General features: G+C 37.6%; 1 protein-coding gene and 1 long non-coding RNA gene across 2 annotated transcripts in view; one reads left to right on the forward strand and one right to left on the reverse strand.

Moving 5' to 3' along the window:
- The window catches only part of LOC123669038 (titin), a 128,101-nt gene that overhangs the window by 27,427 nt on the left and 77,436 nt on the right, over positions 1-23,238 (forward strand). Inside the window, exons 2-21 of the mRNA XM_045602703.1 lie at positions 3,923-5,582; positions 5,663-5,892; positions 5,972-7,336; positions 7,482-9,338; positions 9,431-9,574; positions 9,761-10,162; positions 10,279-10,677; positions 11,623-12,018; positions 12,128-12,928; positions 13,040-13,291; positions 13,497-16,000; positions 16,082-16,276; positions 16,354-17,761; positions 17,842-18,129; positions 18,321-18,552; positions 18,639-18,810; positions 18,917-19,103; positions 19,441-19,771; positions 19,861-21,184; positions 21,355-21,484. Of these exons, the coding sequence (XP_045458659.1) occupies positions 3,923-5,582; positions 5,663-5,892; positions 5,972-7,336; positions 7,482-9,338; positions 9,431-9,574; positions 9,761-10,162; positions 10,279-10,677; positions 11,623-12,018; positions 12,128-12,928; positions 13,040-13,291; positions 13,497-16,000; positions 16,082-16,276; positions 16,354-17,761; positions 17,842-18,129; positions 18,321-18,552; positions 18,639-18,810; positions 18,917-19,103; positions 19,441-19,771; positions 19,861-21,184; positions 21,355-21,484 (14,277 nt within the window). The remainder of the gene's footprint in view (positions 1-3,922; positions 5,583-5,662; positions 5,893-5,971; positions 7,337-7,481; positions 9,339-9,430; positions 9,575-9,760; positions 10,163-10,278; positions 10,678-11,622; positions 12,019-12,127; positions 12,929-13,039; positions 13,292-13,496; positions 16,001-16,081; positions 16,277-16,353; positions 17,762-17,841; positions 18,130-18,320; positions 18,553-18,638; positions 18,811-18,916; positions 19,104-19,440; positions 19,772-19,860; positions 21,185-21,354; positions 21,485-23,238) is intronic.
- On the reverse strand, positions 782-1,927 carry LOC123669039. The gene is made up of 2 exons (XR_006745675.1): positions 1,714-1,927; positions 782-1,307 (listed from the first exon to the last, which is right to left on the reverse strand). It is a non-coding gene; the product is annotated as an uncharacterized LOC123669039 (long non-coding RNA).

A 23,238-nucleotide genomic window follows, 5' to 3' on the forward strand; every position in this document is an offset into this window, starting at 1 on the left:
ATAATGAAATAAACTTAAAATCTTCTAAAATGTACAGTAATTGCCCCTTTCCTGTACTAATTGCCCACATCACAGTATAGTAATTGCCCAGAAACTCAAAATGATAAAATAAACTTTAAACGTAAATAAATAATCAAAATAAAATATTAAACTTATACATCTAATAGGATAATCTTCAATCTTTCAAAATAAATTGTGTTTGGCTCTAATAAATCTATCAAATAATTCTTTAGCTGATGTTTATGAATCAGAATCGCCAGAGACGGAGTCATCTACTTTAAAACAAAGATGGCATAAAAATAAATGTGAATCGGAGCTGTCGGGTATATTTTCTTTATGTTTTGGTGGAATACAACGCACATGAAAGATCTTTGAACAAGAACTGCAAGTCAATTCATTTTTTATCACATTAAAATGACAAACTCCACAAGTAGGCTTTGGTACAATGTTACTAGGTTTTATTACAATATTATTTAAAACAGTCATCTTTTCGATGTTGGGATTCCTCGCTTTTCCTTATTTACTATGTCTATTTCTTTTTTTAACTTTTTAGTATCAGTTCAAATTGTGGCTCAGAATGATCAATCAGTTGTTGGCTATTATTCCCTAAAGTATCTATTTCCTTAGAACTAATAGTCTCAATATTAGAATTCAGAGTAAAATTTTTATTGTTTGTATTTTCCTCTGATTTTTTTTATCAATATTCTTAGTATATTTATTTTCATTTTCAGTCTTTTTATTTTCTTTGATCAACTTCTTCTCTTCTTTTAATTTTAACAGATTTTCTTTTTGTTTTCTATGTAATGCTGCTTTAAAATTTTGGGATCTAATGGCATAAGGCTGTCGTTCAGTTTGCCCTTTTCCTTTCTTTATTGGCTTTTTTGGCTAAGCTAAATTTACTTTTGTCACTCCTTCTGATGTTCTGTCAGCTTCGGATGTATTTTTAAAAATGCCTTCCTCCAACCATCACCTGGCCTATTATTTAAAAATGAATTACGACGCAAGTTTTCCACCAGGAACTTTTGCACGGTATCTAAAATGTCTTCTTTATTTCGGGAAATCCTTTTCTTGCCCAAATTATTATCCAATCGTCTAAACGACTTTCTTCAGTTATAGTTAATATAGGTGATGGCCCTAAGCTAGTTTTATGTCCTGGATTTTTAATGTGGTATCGGAGACTAAGCCTAGGAACACCGTACTTTTCAGCAGTTTGTCTTGTAGATAAATTGTAGGAAATATCTTGTACAGCTTCGATGGCTTTCTGAAAATTCTCTTTGCTATATTTAACTTTTGGTCTCTTTGGCATACTGTAAATGTAATAATAATAACCATTTAGATAATCATGCATAGCAATTGTGAAACAAGTTTAAGCAATGAGCAAGTTAGACACTACTTCATGTGATGACAAGACACTTTGGTAAAAGAAATGCCCATAACAATAATTGCCCTGGGCAATAACTATAGACATTATCATATGGCAATAACTAAAATCATGGTGGGCAATCACTAAAGATATGCAGATTTACATGCAGTGATTACCCACCGTTAAAATAACCGTTAAGAATTAAATATTACCAGGTATAACTAATTTAAAACTGAGAAAATACATATAAGTTCATGATAACTATACGCCAATAGTTTAATATCCAATAAAATGCAAAAAAATGAGCCTTTAAGCAAGGTATTCCTTATGAAAACTGTTAAACTACTAACCTTTTTGAATAACACGTTCACCCGTCTCGATAAAATCCGTCATTACTGTTTTTTTTCTTTCAGTGTTGCCAGCAGTCAATTTTAAAAATACTATACACTAATCACAGAGCCATCTAGTAAATTCTAATCGAACTAGAATGATTCAAAGATAGCACATGAGAATATTTTTCTTAAAGTGGGCGATCACTGTCAGTGGGCAATCACTCTCTGGTTTACCCTATGTAATAAAAGAAAAATAAATCTACAATATTTATGTACTTAATTATTGAAACGAAAAACCTATATCGATATATAATTACAAAGTATATTGAGTATTTGATCTTTTATGAAATATTGTTACTTTTTCGATTATTATTATTATTATTTTGATTGATATAACAACTTTTTATCGGAGATTTAATTTTAAGCAAAGTAGTATGAAAGAAGATACATGGGTACAGATTATTTGCAAAATAAATTATACCTATAAAACTAACAGCTATAACGACAACTTTCTAACCATACTTCTTCAACTTTAAAACCATATAGATATTTGGAATTTAAAGATCAACATTATCATCGGAACCTCTTCCTTGTGAGTCGAGTTCATAGTTATGTCCGTCGACTTTCGAACCTTTTTCATAATTTCCTGATAAAATTTATCTGGCACGTAAGAAGTTACTGAAAGGCTTTATCAGTAGGATGTAAAACAGACATTTAGAGTCTAATTCACCTCAACGAATAACCAACAATGATTGGATTCACATGCTGCAAATAGAAATTTTTAGCAAAGTATAGTTTGAAAGGGAAATCGCAAACAATTTATAATCTTTTATTTTTTGGATACCTTCATACGTCTGATAAATTTATCAGAGGCCAGTGAAACATGCACTCACTATCATCCATTTAGTTGTACCTTAGTATTTACTGTGATGCTTTTTGAAGAGTCTTTAGTAGATGTGCTTAGAGCACAGTACTGTATAACATAAATACTTGTATTTATCACAAAAACGAGTGTGCTTTAGACCACACGACTGAAGTGAAACTTTCTATTTTCACTAGCTTATACCTCCCTCTCAACTTCCGTTCTCATCGCCCGATCACACTTTTCATAACGCTCTCGTCACGCATTCACCAGATTACTCTCCCCAAGTCAAGCGTGCATTAAGAAATTTTGCTTCAATAAAATATCTACTTGTCGGAATAATCTATTGAATTATAAATCTCTTCCGAAATTTTTGGTTGGTTTTCAACTGGCAGCTTATAATATCTTAAGATCACGTAATCATTAATCGGTTTAAATTTAATATGTTTATTATTTAAAAAAAAAACGATCTTTTCTTAAAATAATGTCAAGTGAGACGTGGCTGTATAAAGGAGATCATGTTTCTTATGTAATAATCATATTGACACATTTTAACGAAGCGACGTAAATGTGCGGTGTACCGAGCGCGGGCCACGGCCGATCGACCGGTCCGCTAACGTGCTCACATACCAACGTACCGCCGGGAACATGCGAAATATGCATCATTACTGCATGTACTGTGTGTAGGCCGTTGCAGCAAACGTTACGTCGTTTATGTAATATAAACGGGGAGCTTTTTTAAATCTTATACAAATTTGCATTTATGACAACAAACGGAATGATATTCGTCAAGTATTATTGTTGTGACATTTATTAATTTGACATTACGAAGCATTTCAATGCAGAGATGCGTTTCCGATTGTCAGACTGCTGTGTGTATCGTTTAAAACAATGTAATTATAGTACAGATAATTTTAATTTCATACATAAACTTTGCAATTTATTCCAAACGAAAATTGTCTGATTTTGAAATCATTAGAAAAATCACTAAAAATAATTATGCGTAAATATGTAAGTAAACTTGGTACGTGTCTACCGAAATGGCGTTCGTAATAAGATCCGAGTGGTGTGTACGAAAATAGACGCGCGAAAAGAGCTCGCGCGCCGCGACACCGCTGACTCACGCGCTCGAGAAACGCGACCGACCTATCTCCAGATTGTCGAAATTTTAATCAGCTGTATGCATTTCATAAACTTCCCAAAAACATTTATTACAATAATAAAACGTAACAAACTTTTTTTCATATACACAAAATAGTCATGTCTAAACAAACTTGTTCAGGTTATATAAGATTTTAACATAATATTTTATATTCTTTTAAAAATGTAATGTGTATTTAATAGTTTTTTTTTTTTTTGTTTCAGTTGAGGGTGCTGGCGGCGACCGCTTACAAATCACCTCAGGCAGACATGGGGACCCGTCTCCACCCATTTTTGAACAGATATTTAAAAATGCGAGGTTTGCACAAGGTGGAAACGCAAAATTTGAAGGTAAATTAAGAGGAAACCCAACGCCCGTTGTTTCATGGACCAGAAAGAAGGCACCATTAGTAGAATGTAATAAATACAGTATGAGTTACAATGAACAAACTGGCGATGTATCACTTCTCATCAAGCAGATCGGGCCTGGTGACGAAGGGGAGTATACATGTACAGCTCGGAACCAGTATGGTGAAGCGATTTGTTCAGTGTACATTCAACCTGAAGGTGTGCCGGTGCCTGCGCACCAAGCTTCACAGCAACAGAGCTACAAGCACATTAGTGAAAGCGTTGAGCACAAATCTTATGGAACACAAGGGTATTCAACTGAGCAATCGCGACAGTCACAAAGATACGAGTATACAAATGGTTCAGATATTTCATCAACTGAGGACTTTAAAGTGGACACCTTTGAGTATAGATTACTGAGAGAGGTATCTTTTAGAGAAACTATTACTAAAAGGTACATGGGAGAAACCGACATTCATATAAATACGGAAATCGATAAGACTTTAGGACCAGTATCTCCACCAAAAATATCTCAGAAACCAAGAAATTCTAAACTCCAAGAAGGAACTGATGCGCAGTTCCAGGTACAATTGTCGGGCAATCCTCGGCCACGTGTCACGTGGTTTAAAAATGGCCAGAGGATTGTTAACTCAAACAAACACAATATTATAAATACTAATAATCAAACTATTCTTAGGATAAGAAACACACAAAAGTCTGATTCTGGTCACTACACTCTTTTAGCTGAAAATCCCAACGGATGTATTGTAACTTCAGCGTATCTTGCGGTGGAATCTCCTCAAGATACCTATGTACAAGATCAAAAATCACAGTACATAATGGATACTCAACAAGTAGAGACTGAAAGAATAGAAATAAGTGAAAAAGCCCTCGCTCCGCAGTTTGTAAAAGTCTGTCAAGACCGTGATGTCACGGAAGGAAAAATGACGCGATTCGATTGCCGCGTCACAGGCAGACCTTACCCAGAAGTCACGTGGTTCATTAACGAGAGACAAATCCGAGACGATTATAATCATAAGATTTTAGTAAACGAATCCGGTAATCACGCGCTAATGATTACCAACGTCGGAATTAATGATAGCGGTGTAGTAACGTGTGTAGCGCGAAACAAGAGTGGAGAAACATCTTTTCAGTGTCGACTGAACGTAATAGAAAAAGAGCAAGTCGTTGCTCCGAAGTTCATTGAACGTTTTAGTACTTTAAGTGTGCGAGAGGGAGAGCCTGTTATATTGAATGCGCGCGCTGTTGGCACACCTACACCGCGGATCACATGGCAGAAGGACGGCGTTCCAATTATACCCAATCCAGAGTTACGAATTCATACCGAAGGTGGGGCCTCGACATTAGACATACCCAGAGCTAAGGCGTCGGATGCGGCATGGTATCAGTGCACTGCACAAAATGTCGCTGGCTCCACAGCTACTCGGGCCAGGCTTTATGTGGAAACACCGAAAGAGCCTCCGCCTGAGCAAAAACGTCTGCACTTACCTCGGCCTACAAAAATTATCGAACCGGAGTGAGTATGATACTTGTTTTTAAAATTTATCGGAAATGTTCAATTTGACGGTAAACGTTACAATAAAAATTATGTTTTAGGCCTGCTCCTGGACCAGAAATTATATATTTGAGGCACGTCGAAAGAGCACGACCGTACGTTCCTCCGGGTGAAGAAGATCGAGTCTATCCACCTCCACAGTTCATTGTGCCACTGAAAAGTGTCACTCAAATGGAAGGTGGTAAAATTCACTTTGAAACGAGAATCGAACCGGTCGGAGACCCAACGATGAGGATCGAATGGTTAAAAAATGGCCAAAGTATCGAAGCAAGTAAGTAACTATAATTATAAAACAAATAGATTAAATTGTTTTCTGTTCTTGCCTTAATAATGCAAATATTTTGTTTTAGGTTCAAGATTTACTTCGATATTTCGCTTCGGATATATCTCTTTAGATATGCTCAGTCTTAATATTCAAGATAGTGGCGAATATACATGCCGGGCTGTTAGTTCTACTGGCGTAGCAGAAACGAAGGCAATGCTACAAGTAACTCCTAGAGCAACTATTGAAAGGACTAGTCAACATCCAGAAAGTTTGCAATATATTCAGCAGCTAGAAGACTATTCTAAATATCAGCATCAGGAGTCCATTGAGGAACAAACTTCCCAAAGACCACAATTCATAAGGCCATTACAAGATCTTGGGGAACTTCAAGAAGGCAGGAATGCACATTTTGAAGCGCAACTGACTCCAGTAAGCGATCCTACTATGAGAGTCGAGTGGTACAAGGACGGTAAATCTATTACAGCCAGCTCGCGAATCACAGCAATCTTCAACTTCGGCTACGTCTCCCTTAACATCATGCACCTACGGGCTGAAGATGCAGGTTCGTATACTGTGAGGGCTGTTAATAGATTAGGCGAAGCTATCAGTACCGCATCAATACGAGTAGCAGCTAGGAGTACAGTTACAGCAGATCTTGGCATTCCTGAACAACGTAGATACATTGAAAAGACTGAGCAATTAGAAGCTTATCAGCAACAGCAACATCAAAAGTACTACCAGGAAGTACCGGAAAGTATTCAAAGACCAGAATTCAAAACACCTATAAAGGATCAAATTAATATTAAAGAAGGTGGCTTTGCACATTTCGAAGCTCGCCTTGAACCAATCGGTGACTCCACATTGAGAGTAGAATGGTTGAAAGATGGGCGTCCAGTTGAAGCTAGTTCACGAATAACTACTTTCTTCAATTTTGGATATGTAGCATTAACAATTAAATCTGTGACTATTCATGACGCGGGGCATTATACATGCCGGGCGTATAACGCACTAGGCCAAGCTGCAACCAGTGCCAATTTAACAATAATTACGAAGAAGGATATCATTGCTGAATCTCAGCATCCTGGTGGTCTAGAAAAAATTCAATACTTAGAAGATTCCAGTAAATACTCGAGAAGAAATGAAGAAGATGTTAGAGTTACGCAAAAGCCAAGATTCCTTGGTCCATTGAAAGGAACAAATAAAATTGTAGAAGGACAAAGTGCCCACTTCGAAGCTAGAGTAGAACCTCAAAGCGATTTAACTATGACCGTAGAGTGGTATTTCAACGGCAAGCAAATTACATCAGCTAATCGTATCCAAACCTACCATGATTTTGGCTACGTCGCATTAGATATAACTAATGTTCGCGCAGAAGACGCTGGCATGTACACTGTTGTAGCTCGTAACGCTGCCGGTGAAGCACAACTCAGCGCATCCATGTTCGTTGAAAGTAAGTATAAGTTAACAATAAATAATAATAATAAGCTATAAAGTCCGAGTAAGTTAAAAAAATTGTGTTGTTATTTTTTTTTTCTTTTTACTTTCTATTTGAACTCTATTAGTTATTTCATATATTTTATTTTCTTTTCTTTTAGCCCGATCTAGTATTGATACGTCGAGCATTCATCGTGGCTTATATGAGAAAACACGACAAATAGAAGAATCGAAATTTGTTGAGCCAATGTACCACATAGAAGAAATCTCAAAATCTAAACCAGTTTTTGTACAACCCTTGTCGGACCCACAGCCCGTTTCTGAAGGTAAAAATATTCATCTGGAATGTAGACTAGAGCCAATGGGTGATCCTACAATGAGAGTAGAATGGTTCCACAACGGAAGAGCCGTAACGGTAGGATCCCGGTTCAGAACTTACTACGATTTTGGTTTTGTAGCGCTAGATATTATTCACGCTACATCAGTTGATTCAGGTGAATATACTGTTAGAGCTGTAAATCACTTAGGTTCAGCTCATACGTCAGCGATGGTGAGAATTATTGAAAGATCGGATATTTTGACCGAGACTCAAAATGAGCAAGCTGTAGAACAAATTCAAATGCTAGAAGATGCAAGTCGTCGTAGTAAACAAGTGCAAGAAGATATAACTGTAATGCAAGCTCCACAATTTTCAAGAGCTCTGCATAATATTGAAACTGTTGAGGGAACGAACGTGCACCTAGAATGCCGTTTACAACCTGTTGGTGATCCTACAATGAGAGTTGAATGGTTTTGCAACGGCAGACCTATAAAAACAGGTCACAGATTTAGACCGGCCTATGAATTTGATTACGTTGCTTTAGACCTTTTAAGTGTCTACCCAGAAGACTCCGGAGTATACACATGTCAAGCGACCAATCAATTAGGAGAAGCAGTCACATCGTGTGCGTTACGTGTAATGGCAAAGAAAGACCTAATTTTTGACTCACAGCATCCTTCTGGTTTAGAAAAAATTCAATACCTAGAAGACGCGTCTCGTTATAAGAAATCTGATGTTATAGATGAGTCTATAAATATCAAACCACAATTTATAACAAAACCGAAGTCTATCGACAATGTCAAAGAAGGTAATCATGTTCACTTTGAGTGCAAACTTGAACCAGTTACTGATTCTAATCTAAAAGTTGAATGGTTTAAGAATGGCCAACCGGTGACAATCGGTCACAGATTTAGGCCGATCCATGACTTTGGTTATGTAGCTCTTGACATTATTGATCTTATAGCTGAAGACTCTGGCATTTATACATGCAGAGCCGTTAATCTCCTCGGTAGTGACGAAGTAAGCTGCAGACTAACTTGTCGAGAAACAGCAGACATTATTAGAGCTACTCAAAATGAAGTAGGCTTAGAACAAATTCAAGTGTTAGAAGATAGATCTAAATATCACAGAACTGATGTTATTGATGAGGTTACCACTCAAGCACCAATATTTACAACTTCATTAAAAAATGTTGAAATTAAAGAAGGTCAGAGGGCCCACTTTGAATGTAGGCTAATTCCAGTTTCTGATGCGACCATGAAAGTAGAATGGTATCATAACAATAAACCACTAAAAAGTGGATCCAGATTTACTGAAACAAACAACTTTGGTTTTGTTGCACTCGATATTATGTCTTGCTTGCCAGAAGACTCAGGCACCTATACATGTAGAGCAATCAATGCTCTCGGCGAAGCCGTAACTTCAGGTACTGCGATTGTGCACTCAAAGAAATCTATTTACTTAGAATCTCAGCATGAAAGTGCTTTACCAAGACTGACACAATTAGAAGACACTTCTAGACATCAAAGACAAACAGCCCAAGAAGAATTCATTACTCAAGCGCCAATGTTTACAATGCCAATGAAAGATATTAGAGTGGCAGAAAATCAAGCAGTACATTTTGAAGCAAGGCTTATTCCTGTGGGAGACCCGAAGTTACGAGTTGAGTGGTTGCGAAACGGAGTTCCAATTGAAGCTTGTAAGTTGTAAAAACATAAAAATAGTATCCTAGATACAATGAAACTGTAATGAACATTACCAAATTTAAAACTTTTTTTTTAATATTTTCAGCCAATCGTATAACTACCATGCACGATTTTGGTTACGTTGCTCTCAATATGAAGTACGTTAATCCCGAAGATTCAGGAACCTACACATGTCGTGCTATTAATGAGCTTGGGGAAGCCGTAACATCATCCACCCTCTTCGTTCAATGTAAGAAATTATATATTTTATTTGATGTATGTTTTTAAAAGTAATGTATCGTATTATAATTATTATTATTACTTGTACGACTTTTCCTTTTGTACTAATATTTCCTTGAGAGATAAATAATTTTTTTCGTAATAAAAATAACTAATACTATAACTAAACATAACTAAATAAATATATTATTTTTAGCTAAAGCATCCCTACAACTAGATACAGTACACGAAACTGCTCTACACAAGATCCGTCAGCTAGAAGATAGTTCCCGTTATCAACGTAGGGAAGAAGTTGACGTGGCTGTTAGCCAAGCTCCTCGTTTCATAACACAATTGAATGGTCCTTCAAAATTAGTTGAAGGACAGAGCGCACATTATGAGTGCAGAATAGAGCCATACCCCGACCCAACTATGCGAGTCGAATGGTACTTTAATGGTAAAGCCCTTCAAAGTGGTCATCGCTATCGAACGGCATACGACTTTGGCTTCGCAGCTCTCGATATTTTAACAGTCTATGGAGAAGACTCGGGCGAATACACATGCAAAGTTATAAATAACTTGGGACAGGCGGTTTCGTCTATCAACTTAAGTGTACAGTGTAAGTACTAATGCTACAAATAATATAAATTATACGTACAATATATAAGTACCCATATAGTTTTAATAATATATAATAATAATAATAATAATAACATTTCTTCATTATATTTTTAGCAAAAGAATCGATTATTAGGGACACACAGCATGAAAGTGCTTTGGAAAAAATTCAGTACCTTGAAGATGATAGTAGGTACAAGCGAGTTGTCAGAGATGAAGCATTTATTGCTGAGAAACCTCAGTTCGGAAAACCTCTCAAGAATGCGCATGTAGCGGAAGGTCAACCAATACATCTAGAAGCTACCTTAACTCCTGTCAATGATCCTACGATGCGTGTTGAATGGTATTGCAATGGAAGACCTATTCAACAAGGACATAGATTTAAGACTACATATGACTTCGGATATGTGGCATTGGATGTCCTGTATGCTTATGGAGAAGATTCTGGTACTTACATGTGTAAAGCGACAAATGCGGTCGGGGAAGCGGTAACAACAAGTTCAATCAACGTAGACGGTAAGGATTATATTTTTGTTGTTTTGTTATTTTTAACCGACTTCCAAAAAAGGAGGAGGTTCTCAATTCGACTGTATTTTTTTTTTTTTTTTTTTTATGTATGTTACATCAGAACTTTTGCCCGTGTGGACCGATTTCGACAAATTTTGTTTTAATCGAAAGGTCGTGTGTGCCAATTGGTCCCATTTAAATTTATTTGAGATCTAACAACTACTTTTCGAGTTATATCTAATAATGTGTTTTTACTTGACGCTTTTTTCGTCGACCTACGTTGTATTATACCGCATAACTTTCTACTGGATATACCGATTTTGATAGTTCTTTTTTTGTTGGAAAGGGTATATTCCTAGTTTGGTACCGTGATAAGGAAACTAGGATCTGATGATGGGATCCCAGAGGAATCGAGGGAAACTCTCGAAAATCCGTAATAACTTTTTACTGGGTGTACCGATTTTGATAATTTTTAATTTAATCGAAAGCTGATGTTTATCATGTGGTCACATATAAATTTTATCAAGATCTGATAACTACTTTTTGAGTAATCTTTAATAACGCGTAGTTGCTTGACTATTTTTTCGTCGATCTACGTTGTATTACTTGTCGATGTAATTGAAGTCGGTTTTTTTTTCGTTTGCGAGCAAACACAATTATAAATTAATAAATACTAAAATAGTATAAATAAATAAATAGGTATCTACAAAATACACACACTGTCATCTGTTCCTAAAGTAACTTAATGCTTGTATTATAGGTAACAGCTGATAGTACATACATAAATATATATACATATTAACCCCAGATTCGTGGTGGGAATCGAACCCACAACCCCTGGAGCAGAAAGCAGGGCCACTACAGACTGCGCCAACGGGCTAGTCACTAGGGCTAATAATAGGTGTTTTATAGTTTTTTTAGAAACAAATATTTTATATTTACTTTTTATTTTAGCCACGGGTTCTTTGTACTTGGACACTTTAGATGAACAACGTTTGAAAAAGATTAAAGAACTTGAACAATATGAAAGGCCGAAAGCTATTGAAGAAGAAAGACCAGGTCAGCGGCCAGTATTTTTAACTGCGTTGACTAGTTTAGAGAACCTTAAAGAAGGTGACCGAGCTCACTTCGAATGTAGAGTAGAGCCTATAAATGACCCTGATCTCAAAATCGAATGGTTCCTTAATGGTCAAAAGATTAAGACAGGACATAGATTTAGAACAACACACGACTTTGGTTATGTTGCATTGGACATTTTATATTCCTATGCAGAAGACTCTGGGACTTATATGTGTAAGGCCACTAACAAACTTGGAGAAGCGGTTAATACGTGCACGTTGAAGGTTGCAAGTAAGTATAAAATGCTTTGTACTGTTAAAGCTATTTTAGAATTATTTCTCTTAAAACTTTAAGCGGTAACTATATACATTTACCAATTTTAATGTATATATTCTTTTAGGTCACCGAAATATAATCTTGGATACACAACATCCTAATGGACTAGAAAAAATTAGACAACTTGAGGCACAAGGTCATCAAGCCCGAATTGAAGTTGAAGAGCCAAAGATTTCACCTCCAAGATTTGTAACAGAACTCAGAGGAACAACACACGTATTTGAAGGTCAAACGGCTCATTTTGAATGTCAAGTTGAGCCAGTACATGATCCGAACTTGCGTATTGAGTTCTACCACAACGGAAAAGCATTGCAATCTGCGTCACGGTTCCATATCACTTTTGATTTTGGTTACGTGTCATTAGATATACAGCACTGCGTCCCAGAAGACGCAGGAGAATATTCTGTGAAAGCAATTAATGCTCTTGGTCAATGCACCTCCTCAATATCGATGACAGTAACCGCAAAAGGTAGTATTATATCGGAATCTCAACGTCCAGAAGGTCTCGAGAAAATCCGAGAGCTGGAATCAGCAGAACCGTTTAAGAGACCAGAAATACCAGAGCCGGTCACTAGGCAAAGACCTGTTTTTACACAACCGCTTCAAAATATCGATAACATTCAGGAAGGGCAGACAGCTCACTTTGATTGTAGACTTATTCCTGTCGGAGACCCGACCCTTAAAGTAGAATGGTTTAGAAACGAAAAACTTATTGAAGATAGTTCGAGAATCACAAAAACACATGATTTTGGATATGTATCCATGAGTATTTCACACGTTCGTGATGAAGATGAAGGAGTTTACATGTGTAGAGCATCGAATCTACTTGGTGAAGCAGTTACAACCGCTGCAATGAGAATTAAAAGTAAATATATTATTTTATAATCTATTAATTTATAGCTATAATTTTATAGTGTTAATAAATATAATATATAAAATATAAATTATATTTTAATAAACAATTTTTTTTTCTTAGCCAAAGCATCGATTCAAATTGACACACAACACCCAGAAGGAATGAGAAAAATACAGCAATTGGAACAACCCCAGCCCAGAAAACCTGATGAACCAGAGAAAGAATTTGAGAAACCAATCTTTACTCAAGTTTTAACAGGACCATCTGAACTTTGGGAAGGTCAACATGCTCATTACGAAGCTCGTGTGGTTCCGGTCGGTGATCCTAGCCTGAGATTCGAATGGTACATAAATGGTGTTGAACTGAAAATGGGTAAGTATTTACTAGTATTTAGTATACTATTACTGAAAGTTGGAAATTCATGACATTGCATGTTTTTCAAAAACTCAGCTTTGAAACTCGGTTTACAGCAACATTTATATGTTTACATCCGTATTATGTTTTTTTTATTGGCTGATCATCACAATATATTAAATAACAGTGCAAAAAGTAGTAAAATTATTAACTTAATTTACAGGTTCACGATTCCGCACGACGCATGATTTTGGCTTCGTTACTCTGGATATCAATTCAGTAGTAGCACAAGATGAAGGCATATACATGTGCAAAGCTATTAATAGGGCAGGCAGCACTGTGTCTTCCACCTCTCTGAAAGTAAAGACAAAGTCTACTATTGTTGATGAAGCTATGAGACCAGAATCATGGCAGCAAATTCAAGCAAAGGAAGCAGCAATGAACAAAGTGCCAGAAATGTTCATAGATACTGGTGTCCAACAAGCTCCGATATTTACTACACATCTTAAGAGCTATGACAAGCTTGTCGAAGGTCAACACGTTTACCTAGAAGCACAAGTTGAGCCACGCACAGATCCTAATCTAAGAATTGAATGGTTTAAGAACGGAGTTTCTTTGACTACTGGATCCAGATTGAAAAGTACTTTTGATTTCGGTTTAGTTACACTCTCCATTAACTCTCTGAGATTCGATGATTCGGGTATTTATACCTGTAAAGCAACAAATTTAATGGGCGAAGCGGTTTCTACAGCCTCAATAAAAATAGAAGATCGCCACTGGCTGCTAGGTGAATCACTACACCCCGAATCTTTAGACCGTATCGGAGCACTAGAACAACCTAAACCAGGTAAACCTGAATCTCCAGAACCAGTTTATGAGACACCTGTATTCATCTCACACTTGAACAATATTATATGTAAAGAAGGTGATAATATTCACTTTGAATGCAATGTTGAACCATCAAGAGATCCAACCCTTAAGATTGAATGGTTCTTTAACAATAAACCTTTGCCGTCCGGAACAAGGTATAAGAGCACACACGACTTCAGCTATGTATCATTAGACATTACTCACACTTATGAAGAAGATTCAGGTATTTATACATGCAAAGCTACTAATAGCAAAGGATCTGCAACAACATCTGGATCATTGAGATGTACTGGAGATAAACATATTTATCTAGATACACAACATCCTCAGGGCAAGGCTGGATTAGAGGCTGTTGAACAAGCCGAAGAAGCTAGACTGTCTAAAACAAGAAGGACATCTATTCCAGATGCAGAATATCCTAAACCTGAATGGGTTGTACCAGTAGCAGCTGAACAACAGCTAATTGAAGGACAACCGCTACATTTGGAGGGACAAGTAGAACCTAAGAATGATCCTGATTTGAAGATTGAATGGTACTTCAATGGAAAAGTTTTAGAACAAGGCTCCCGCTTTAAGCTTACAAGTGACTTTGGTTTTGTCACATTAGATGTGACCGACGTATATGAAAGAGATAGTGGAATTTATACTTGCAAAGCTTATAACAAGAAAGGTGAAGCTTTTACTTCTTCGACTATTTACTGCAGTAGCAAAGAAAATCTTATTGAGAGAACTCAACATCCAAAAGGTAAAGAGGGATTGGAAAAGATACAAAATCTCGAAGAATCCCTTCGTAGAGAACCTGGTCAGAAGCCTGAAGATGATACAGGAAGGCCGCCTGAGTTTGTTACTGTTTTCCAAGACATAACTGACATTAGTGAAGGTCAAATCGCTCACTATGAAGCATCTTTGATACCCACTGGTGACCAAAGTATGGTAATTGAATGGTTCTATAATGGTAAATCTATCGAGGCAAGCCACAGAATCCGTACAGTATATGCTTTTGGAATGGTGGTTCTTGAAATTTTGGGAACAAAGACTTCTGACTCTGGAGTATACTCGTGCCGAGCAACAAATAAATGGGGCCAAGCTGAAATAAGTGTTAGGCTTGAGTGTGTAGACAAAAGCAAAGGACAAAAGCCTAAGTTCACTACACACATACAGAGCATTGAAGGTCTTAAAGATGGACAATCAGCGCATTTTGAGTGCACAGTTATTCCAGTGGACGATCCAGACATGAAGATTGAATGGTATCATAACGGCCGACCATTACGTCATTCTACAAGAATAAAGACTATTTCTGACTTTGGATTTGTAGTTCTTGATATTGCGTATACCCAGAATCACGATACTGGTGAATATATCTGCCGTGCTTACAATAAATATGGTGAAGATTTCACCAAGGCAACTATATCTTGCTACGGAAGGAGTGGAGTTTACTCAGACAGTTTGCAACCTGAATCCTTGGCTAAGATAAGGGAGTTAGAGAGCTTACAAGGAGTCCAACAGCAGGCACCAGCACCAGCTTCGGCTGAGCCACCTAAATTTATTACACAGATACAAGATGTTACGAAATTAGTTGAAGGACAAAGCGCCCACTTTGAAGCAAGATTAGTTCCAGTAGACGATCCTGACTTGAAGGTTGAATGGTTCTACAATGGCAAAAAATTGCCTCACGGTCATAGGTACAGAACTTTCCACGATTTTGGAATTGTAATATTAGACATTCTGTATTGTTATGAAGAAAATTCTGGAGAATATGAATGCATTGCGACTAATAAGCTGGGTCGTGATTCAACAAAAGCTACACTCAAATGCACCTCGAAAGAAAATTTAATTTTGGACTCGCAACTCCCGCGGGTAAGTCTACAAGTAGAAATATCTCTTTTGTTTCTTTTTTTAGTAAATCATTAAAATATAAAATGTTTATGGTTATTTTAGGGCATGGAAGGTGGGTTAGAAAAGTTGCAGACTCTAGAAGACTCTATGATACGTACAAAGGATACTGAAGTGGAAGAGAAACGTGGAAAAGCGCCAGTTTTTACTGTTCCACTATCGAACATTGAAAACCTAAGAGAGGGCGAGAACGCTCATTTCGAAGCACGTTTAACTCCAACAGATGATCCTAATCTTAAAGTAAGTAGTAAACAAATAAAAAATATTTTCGTTATTTTTGAATAAGTTTATAAAGCTAAATATCTTCCTTTTCATAGGTTGAATGGTACTGGAATGGAAAATCCTTGAAGGCTGGGTCAAGATTCAGAACTTTCTGCGATTTTGGCTTTGTTATCCTTGAAATTTCACCAACCTACCCAGAAGACTCTGGTGAATATCTATGTAGAGCATATAACAATTACGGCGAAGCAGTTACCACAGCTACTATGAAGGTACAAGGAAAGAGAAACATTATTTTAGAGTCACAACTACCAAAGGGTATGGAAGGCACAATCGACAAAATAGCCGCGCTGGAGGGTTACACTGGTACTGTTGACTCATTAACACCTGAAGCAGAAAGTGGAAATCCACCTGAGTTTATAACAACACCAACTGATCTTATTTTAACGGAAAATTCTTCTGCTCATTTCGAATGTCGTTTGGTTCCTGTCAATGATAGTAGCATGAGAGTTGAATGGTTCCATAATGGAAAACCACTTTTAACTGGATCTAGAGTAAAGACCATTAATGACTTTGGTTTTGTAATATTAGAGATTGGTGGCGTTTATCAACGCGACGCTGGTCTCTATACCTGCAAAGCAACCAACCGCCATGGTGAAGCAACAGTGTCTTGTAAACTTCAGGTTAAAGGAAGACAAGGAATAATCCTTGAACCTCAATTACCTTCTCAATTTAAATCTGGAACTGAGAGTATACAAAAACTGGAAGAAACTCTTCATAAACGAGAAGAAATTACAATTGAGGACGAGAAACCAAACCCACCTAGGTTTACAGTAGAAATAAAGGACAATCTTGATGTAAATGAAGGAGGACCAATACACTTTGACTGTCGTGTTGAGCCTGTTGGCGACCCAACTATGAGGATTGACTGGTTCTATAATGGTAGACCTTTTGCTACCGGATCTCGTGTGCACATGCTCAACGATTTCGGTTTCATTGCTTTGGATATTGATTATATATACACCCGAGATGCTGGAGAGTACACTTGTCGCGCGACCAACAAGTGGGGCTCAGCGACCACTACCGCTAAAGTCACCTGCAGCACTAAACGTGACATTATTTTCGAATCTCAGCTACCGCAGGGTATGAGTGGCGAGAAAATTAAGGAACTCGAAAAAGGACGCGTCAGTGATGCTCCAAAAGAAGAACCTGTAATCAATTCACCGCCTAAATTCATTACTCAAATACAATCGCACACCATCGAAGAATCCGAATCGGTGCGCTTTGAATGTCGCGTTGAACCGAAACAAGATCCGAAGTTACGAATTGAGTGGTACAGAAACGGTAAACTTTTACCTACGGGTCATAGATTCCGAACAGTTTATGATATGGGCTTTGTATCCCTTGACATTTTGTACGTTTATGCGGAAGATTCCGGCGAATACGTGTGTCGCGCTGTAAATGACTTTGGAGAAGACTTTACGAAAGCGACCGTATCTTGCAAGAGTAAGTATTTTTTACAAATAATTACTTCATTGTATTATTATTAATTTTATAAAAAAAATTATTTATGGTCTTTTTAACAGAAATTCCTGACATTATTTTACAAAATCAAGTACCGAAGGGCATGAAAAAATCGGAAGCACTAACTCAAATGGAGGCAACTATTAAAAAATATACTTCTGAAGTATTTTTAACCGAAGACGATCTTTACGATGCCGATAAGAAACAGCCACCGCGGTTTGTCACACAAATCCAAAGTCAAACTACATTAGTTGAAATGGAAACGACTAAATTTGAATGTCAGTTAGCTCCCGTCGGAGACCCTAATATGAAAGTAGAATGGTTCTTCAATGGCAAGCCTTTGTTACATAGTAAGTAAAAATATATTTTTAAATACACATCTAGCTTGTGTCTATTATATTGCTATACTCGTATATTATAAACCCTCTCCCAAATTTTTTTTTTAATAGCTATATAAAAAGAACCATATCAAAAAATGTACTATTGTTTTAAATTACATTTAAATATTTCAATTGATGTAACTGTCATCATATTTTCGCAGAAAATCGTTTTACACCTATTTATGACTTCGGTTACGTTGCAATGAACTTCGGATGGGTGTATCCGGAAGACAGCGGTGAATATCTTTGTCGTGCTACTAATTTGTATGGAATGGATGAAACTAGAGCTGTTATTAAAACCGCCGGTAAACCAGGCATTGTATACGATTCTCAATTACCTAAACATATGAAGAGTATAGAAAAAATACGTGAAATGGAAGCTTCTTGGCAAGTGTAAGTATTAAAACATCTATTAGATAAACGTTTACATCTAAAGTTTTATTTTCCAATTCCCAATATAATGTCAATAATTTGTATAGAGGACATGAACAAGCGGTTGAAGAAACTAAGCCACGGTCGGCTCCAGTGTTCGTTAGTCGTCCAGAAGCAGTGACCGTGGAAGAAGGAGAATGGGCACGTTTCTGTTGCCGTGTGACAGGACATCCGAAACCACGTGTGATGTGGCTTATTAATGGAAACACGATTGTTAATGTGAGTCTAATTGACATGGACGTCTGTTAACTACATTAAGCACATATCATAACGTCTGTATACGATTACATAGAGGTATAATAATATCTATCGTATAATTTCACAGGGCTCTAGATACAAGTTAACTTACGATGGAATGTATCATTTTGACATACCAAAAACCAGACAGTACGATACTGGAAAAATTGAAGTCATTGCAAGAAGTTCAGTTGGCGAGGCTCTGGCTACGACCGAATTAAAAGTTATTCCGAGACACGATGATTATAGAAGTGTTCTCAAAAACGCGCCAAGACGTAAGTATTTTCACTTAACCGATAAACACTGTTGACAGCGAGCATTCATAGCTTACTATAGTCTTTTTTACGCTTACTATGTATGAGTTTACAGAAATAAAGCTTATATAATTCTGCTGCACTAATACACTTCCACGAATCACGCACACCACACAACCGCTTAAGCACAAAAATCCCTTGCTTCCTTAAAATACCTATTTACCCATGAAAAGGAGTGCCGCTAACCTGCTTCTACTGCCTTAGCACCGGAACCTAGCAAAGGTATGTTTTGAAATTTTGATCTAAACTAACAAAATATAAATGAAATGCTTAAATATAATATAAATTTTATGTCCAGCTTGGTATGATGAAACAACACAATATCAACGCACTGAAACTGAGTTAGAAAAAACATTCGAAGAAAGGCAAACTATGCAACGCCAAGGTGTTATCGACCATAGGCCCGAATTAAAACCTAAGGTTATTAAGGATGCTGAAACAGAATGGCAACAGACAGTGAAGAAGAAGAAGAGTGAGGAATACTACAACAAGTTACAGGAGCTTGAAAATGAGCAAATCATTAAAGAGAGTAGATTGAGAGAATCTTCCCGCCAGTATGCTATCCCTGGGGAAAAAGTTACTAGTTCCTCAGTTGCTAAGAGTATGGCACAGAAATATGAAGATAATTTGTGAGTACTTAATAAGAAACGAAATTAAATATTAGTATGTAATTAGAATTTTTTCAAATAATATTATTATATTTCTTCTTTTATTTCAGAGATCAAACGGAAGAAATCGTCGAAAAAGTAGCTCAGAAGAAAGTCCAAAAGCCAAGAATACCCGGTCCATCTGAGTCTACTGTTCACGGCAAGGAAGTGCATGTTGCCAAACAAAGACAAATACAAAAGGAAGTTGTTGGTGATACAGAAATTACTCGCAAAATAACATCAACAGAAACAACTGAAGTAGAACATAAAGCTCAAACACAGGAAAGGGTGGTTGAGGGGCCAGTGAAACCCTGCACACCACCAGTATTCACGAAGAAAATGCAACCTTGCCGTGTATTCGAGCACGAACAAGCAAGATTCGAAGTTGAATTTGACGGCGATCCCTTACCACAGATAAAATGGTATCGTGAGAACTTCCCCATAAAGAATTCACCAGACTTCCAAATCCACACTTTCAGCACAAAGTCTATTCTTATAATCAGACAAGTTTTCATTGAAGATTCCGCTGTTTTCGCAGCCGTAGCTGAAAACAGAGGTGGCACTGCCAAATGTAGTGCTAACTTAGTTGTGGAGGAACGTAAACGTCAAGGCAGAGGTGGAGTTATTCCTCCCAGTTTTACTTCAACTGCACAAAATGTTAACGTAACAGCTGGACAATTGGTGAGATTTGATACCAAAGTTACTGGAACGAAACCTATTGATGTATACTGGTTGAAAAATGGTAAGAAGGTTCAACCAGATATAAGAAACAAAATCTTAGAAGAAGATGGCACCTACACTCTGCTTATTTTGGAAGCCTTCACACAAGATTCTGGCAAATATGAATGTGTCGCAATTAATAGCGCTGGTGAAGCAAGATGCGATGCAGAATGTGTTGTAAATGCCCCGGTTACTAAGGATAAACCAAAGCCCCAAACAAAGGCAGCAAATTCTCCGCCCGAAATAATAGAACCGCTAAAGGATAAGGTCGTTACCGAAGGGCAGGCTATTGAGTTCGGTTGTAAGATCGTCGGTAAACCTGTTCCAACTGTACAGTGGTACAAAGGAGACAAGTTGATTAAGCCATCAAAGTACTTCCAAATGTCTAGAACTGCAGACGATTACACTCTACGCATTTCTGAGGCTTTCCCTGAAGATGAGGGTGATTACAAATGCGTCGCTTACAACTCAGCTGGCCGCGTGACTGTTGCTGCTAAACTCAAAGTTCTGCAACCAGATCAAGCTGAAAATTTACCAACTCTTACTCCACTTCGTGATATCGTCGTCTATGAGGGTCAGCCTGCGCAGTTCAAGACTCATATCACCAGTAAAGCCAAGCCGACCATTCAATGGCTACGAGAAGGCGCTCTTATACCGGAAACTCCAGATTTCCAAGTAAGTATACACCATTATCATAATATAGTATTATTTCTGAAAATTATCTCATGTATATTAGGATAATTACGTATACCTTAATGTGGATAATTCCCCTTAAGTAATATTATATTTTATTAATGTATATAGAAAGTAGTGATAAGTTAACGTTATCATCAAATCGTTTGCAGATGATACACGAAGGCAACAACGCCGTGCTGTTGATCGGCAACACCTACGAAGAGGACACCGGCACGTTCACCTGCCGCGCCACCACCGCCGCGGGCCAGGTCGAGACTTCGGCTAAGCTAGTCGTCAAAAGTAAGACATAGATACAGGCAGCGAGCTCGCGTCGCGCACTTTTAATCCATTAATGTAGTGTTTCTTTGTTTCATCTCTATACCTCAATGAGATCGGGTGAAAACTACTACTTAACAACTCAGTTGACAAGCGAAAATAAACGAACATGTTAGACGGCATCACACTATCGTAGCGGTTCCCGCAGTAACGATCCTGCCCGCTTCCTAGCCACCTCGCGTACACTCAAGTCGTGATACTATGACGCATAGACCGCTCTCGATGCACCATTGAGCTTATCACTATGTCCAAGCCACGCACCCGTCGTCACTGAGCACGGGAACAGCCCGCGTTCGACCGCGAGCGCGCTCAGCTAACAACACTCGCGGTGGACAGTTGTTAACTTAACTCGGTAGTATAATTTGCGCGATACTGCATCTAACATTGCTGTACAATTGAGCTTTTTGTGTAAATAGTCCTAGTCAGGCAGGCAGCAGGCGCCGGAGAGATGCGACGAGCGAGGAGCTTCTGTAAATTTGGTCACACGTAACATGTAATTAACACGACAAGCAATATTATACGACTTGTTTTGTTTGCTTTACCGCTACGATGTTTACTAAATGTTGCTATCGAATATATTTGTGAAGTAGAACACATTGCGTGATACACAAGACGCGTCTTCTGGCGTTACGTCAAATGTATTTTTCACCCAATACTCTCTCGTAATGTAAGCCTACGCTACTTTACAGGACTTATGATTTACTTGGCCTTATTAACATTAAAAATTAAAATTTATATCATGCTTTTTGTGTTTTATTGAGATCCAACCTGTAAAACCTAAGTAACGATCTCAATTTCTTTTATTTAATCGAGCACATCGTTTCATTTAGGATAGTTATTTAATTTGTAAATAAAACTGGGACTTGAATAATCGCCCGTGGTCTCGACTGGAGCGACTTTCGCTCACACTGCCACCTTCACGCCCACTCTGACCACTAACTGCTTCGGCGACCTGTACTCAAGTCCTAGTTTTAGCCTCATCCTCAAGCATGTATCATTCGTCTGTAACGTTCGATTAAGTTCATCGCTGTAGGACCCGTCAATCTAACAGTTGCACGCACGCTGCAGTTTGTTTTGCCGTCTTCTAATGTCACCTAACAGTTGAGACTAACTTGTCAGTGTCACGTCATACGCGTCTACGTTCGTATTAGCCGCGAAGTAGCGAGCCCGCGTCGGTAGGTGCGCGCGGGCTCGGGGTGGTTCGTTCTCGAGAACGCAAAGCTTGCCGCAGTCGAGTAGCACTGTGCTGTTGTGGCCGGTATGTCCGCCGTACCGATCTTGTTCCGCTGTCAACTCCTCGTGACAAAGAAACATTCGAGCGATGTCAGTCGCGATAGCGCTGTCAGCACTCCTAAGTACGCACGCGTTACTTGCCTTGCCAGTTTCTATGTTTTGACAAACACTGCCGATGTTGGTGACCTTATTAATGTTTTCTGCAAGTACAAATCCGAATTGAATGAGATTTTTATAGTTTAACGTTACAGTGATCTTTAACTTAGTTTGTTTTAAGTGCACGACATTGTTAAAATTAAAAATGTGTTGTATGTTTCACCTAATTGTAAGTTATTAGGCGTGACAGTATTTTATCACTAAATATTTTAAGTGCCTACCTATCCATATTTAATATATTTATAAAAAAAATGTATGTTACCTTTATGTGAAATCTGTTTAATAAAAGCTATAAATTAATCATCTCGCATTTTTCTACACACAAACAA

The sequence above is a fragment of the Melitaea cinxia genome, chromosome Z (assembly GCF_905220565.1).
Source record: "Melitaea cinxia chromosome Z, ilMelCinx1.1, whole genome shotgun sequence".
Taxonomy (NCBI): Eukaryota; Metazoa; Arthropoda; class Insecta; order Lepidoptera; family Nymphalidae; genus Melitaea; species Melitaea cinxia.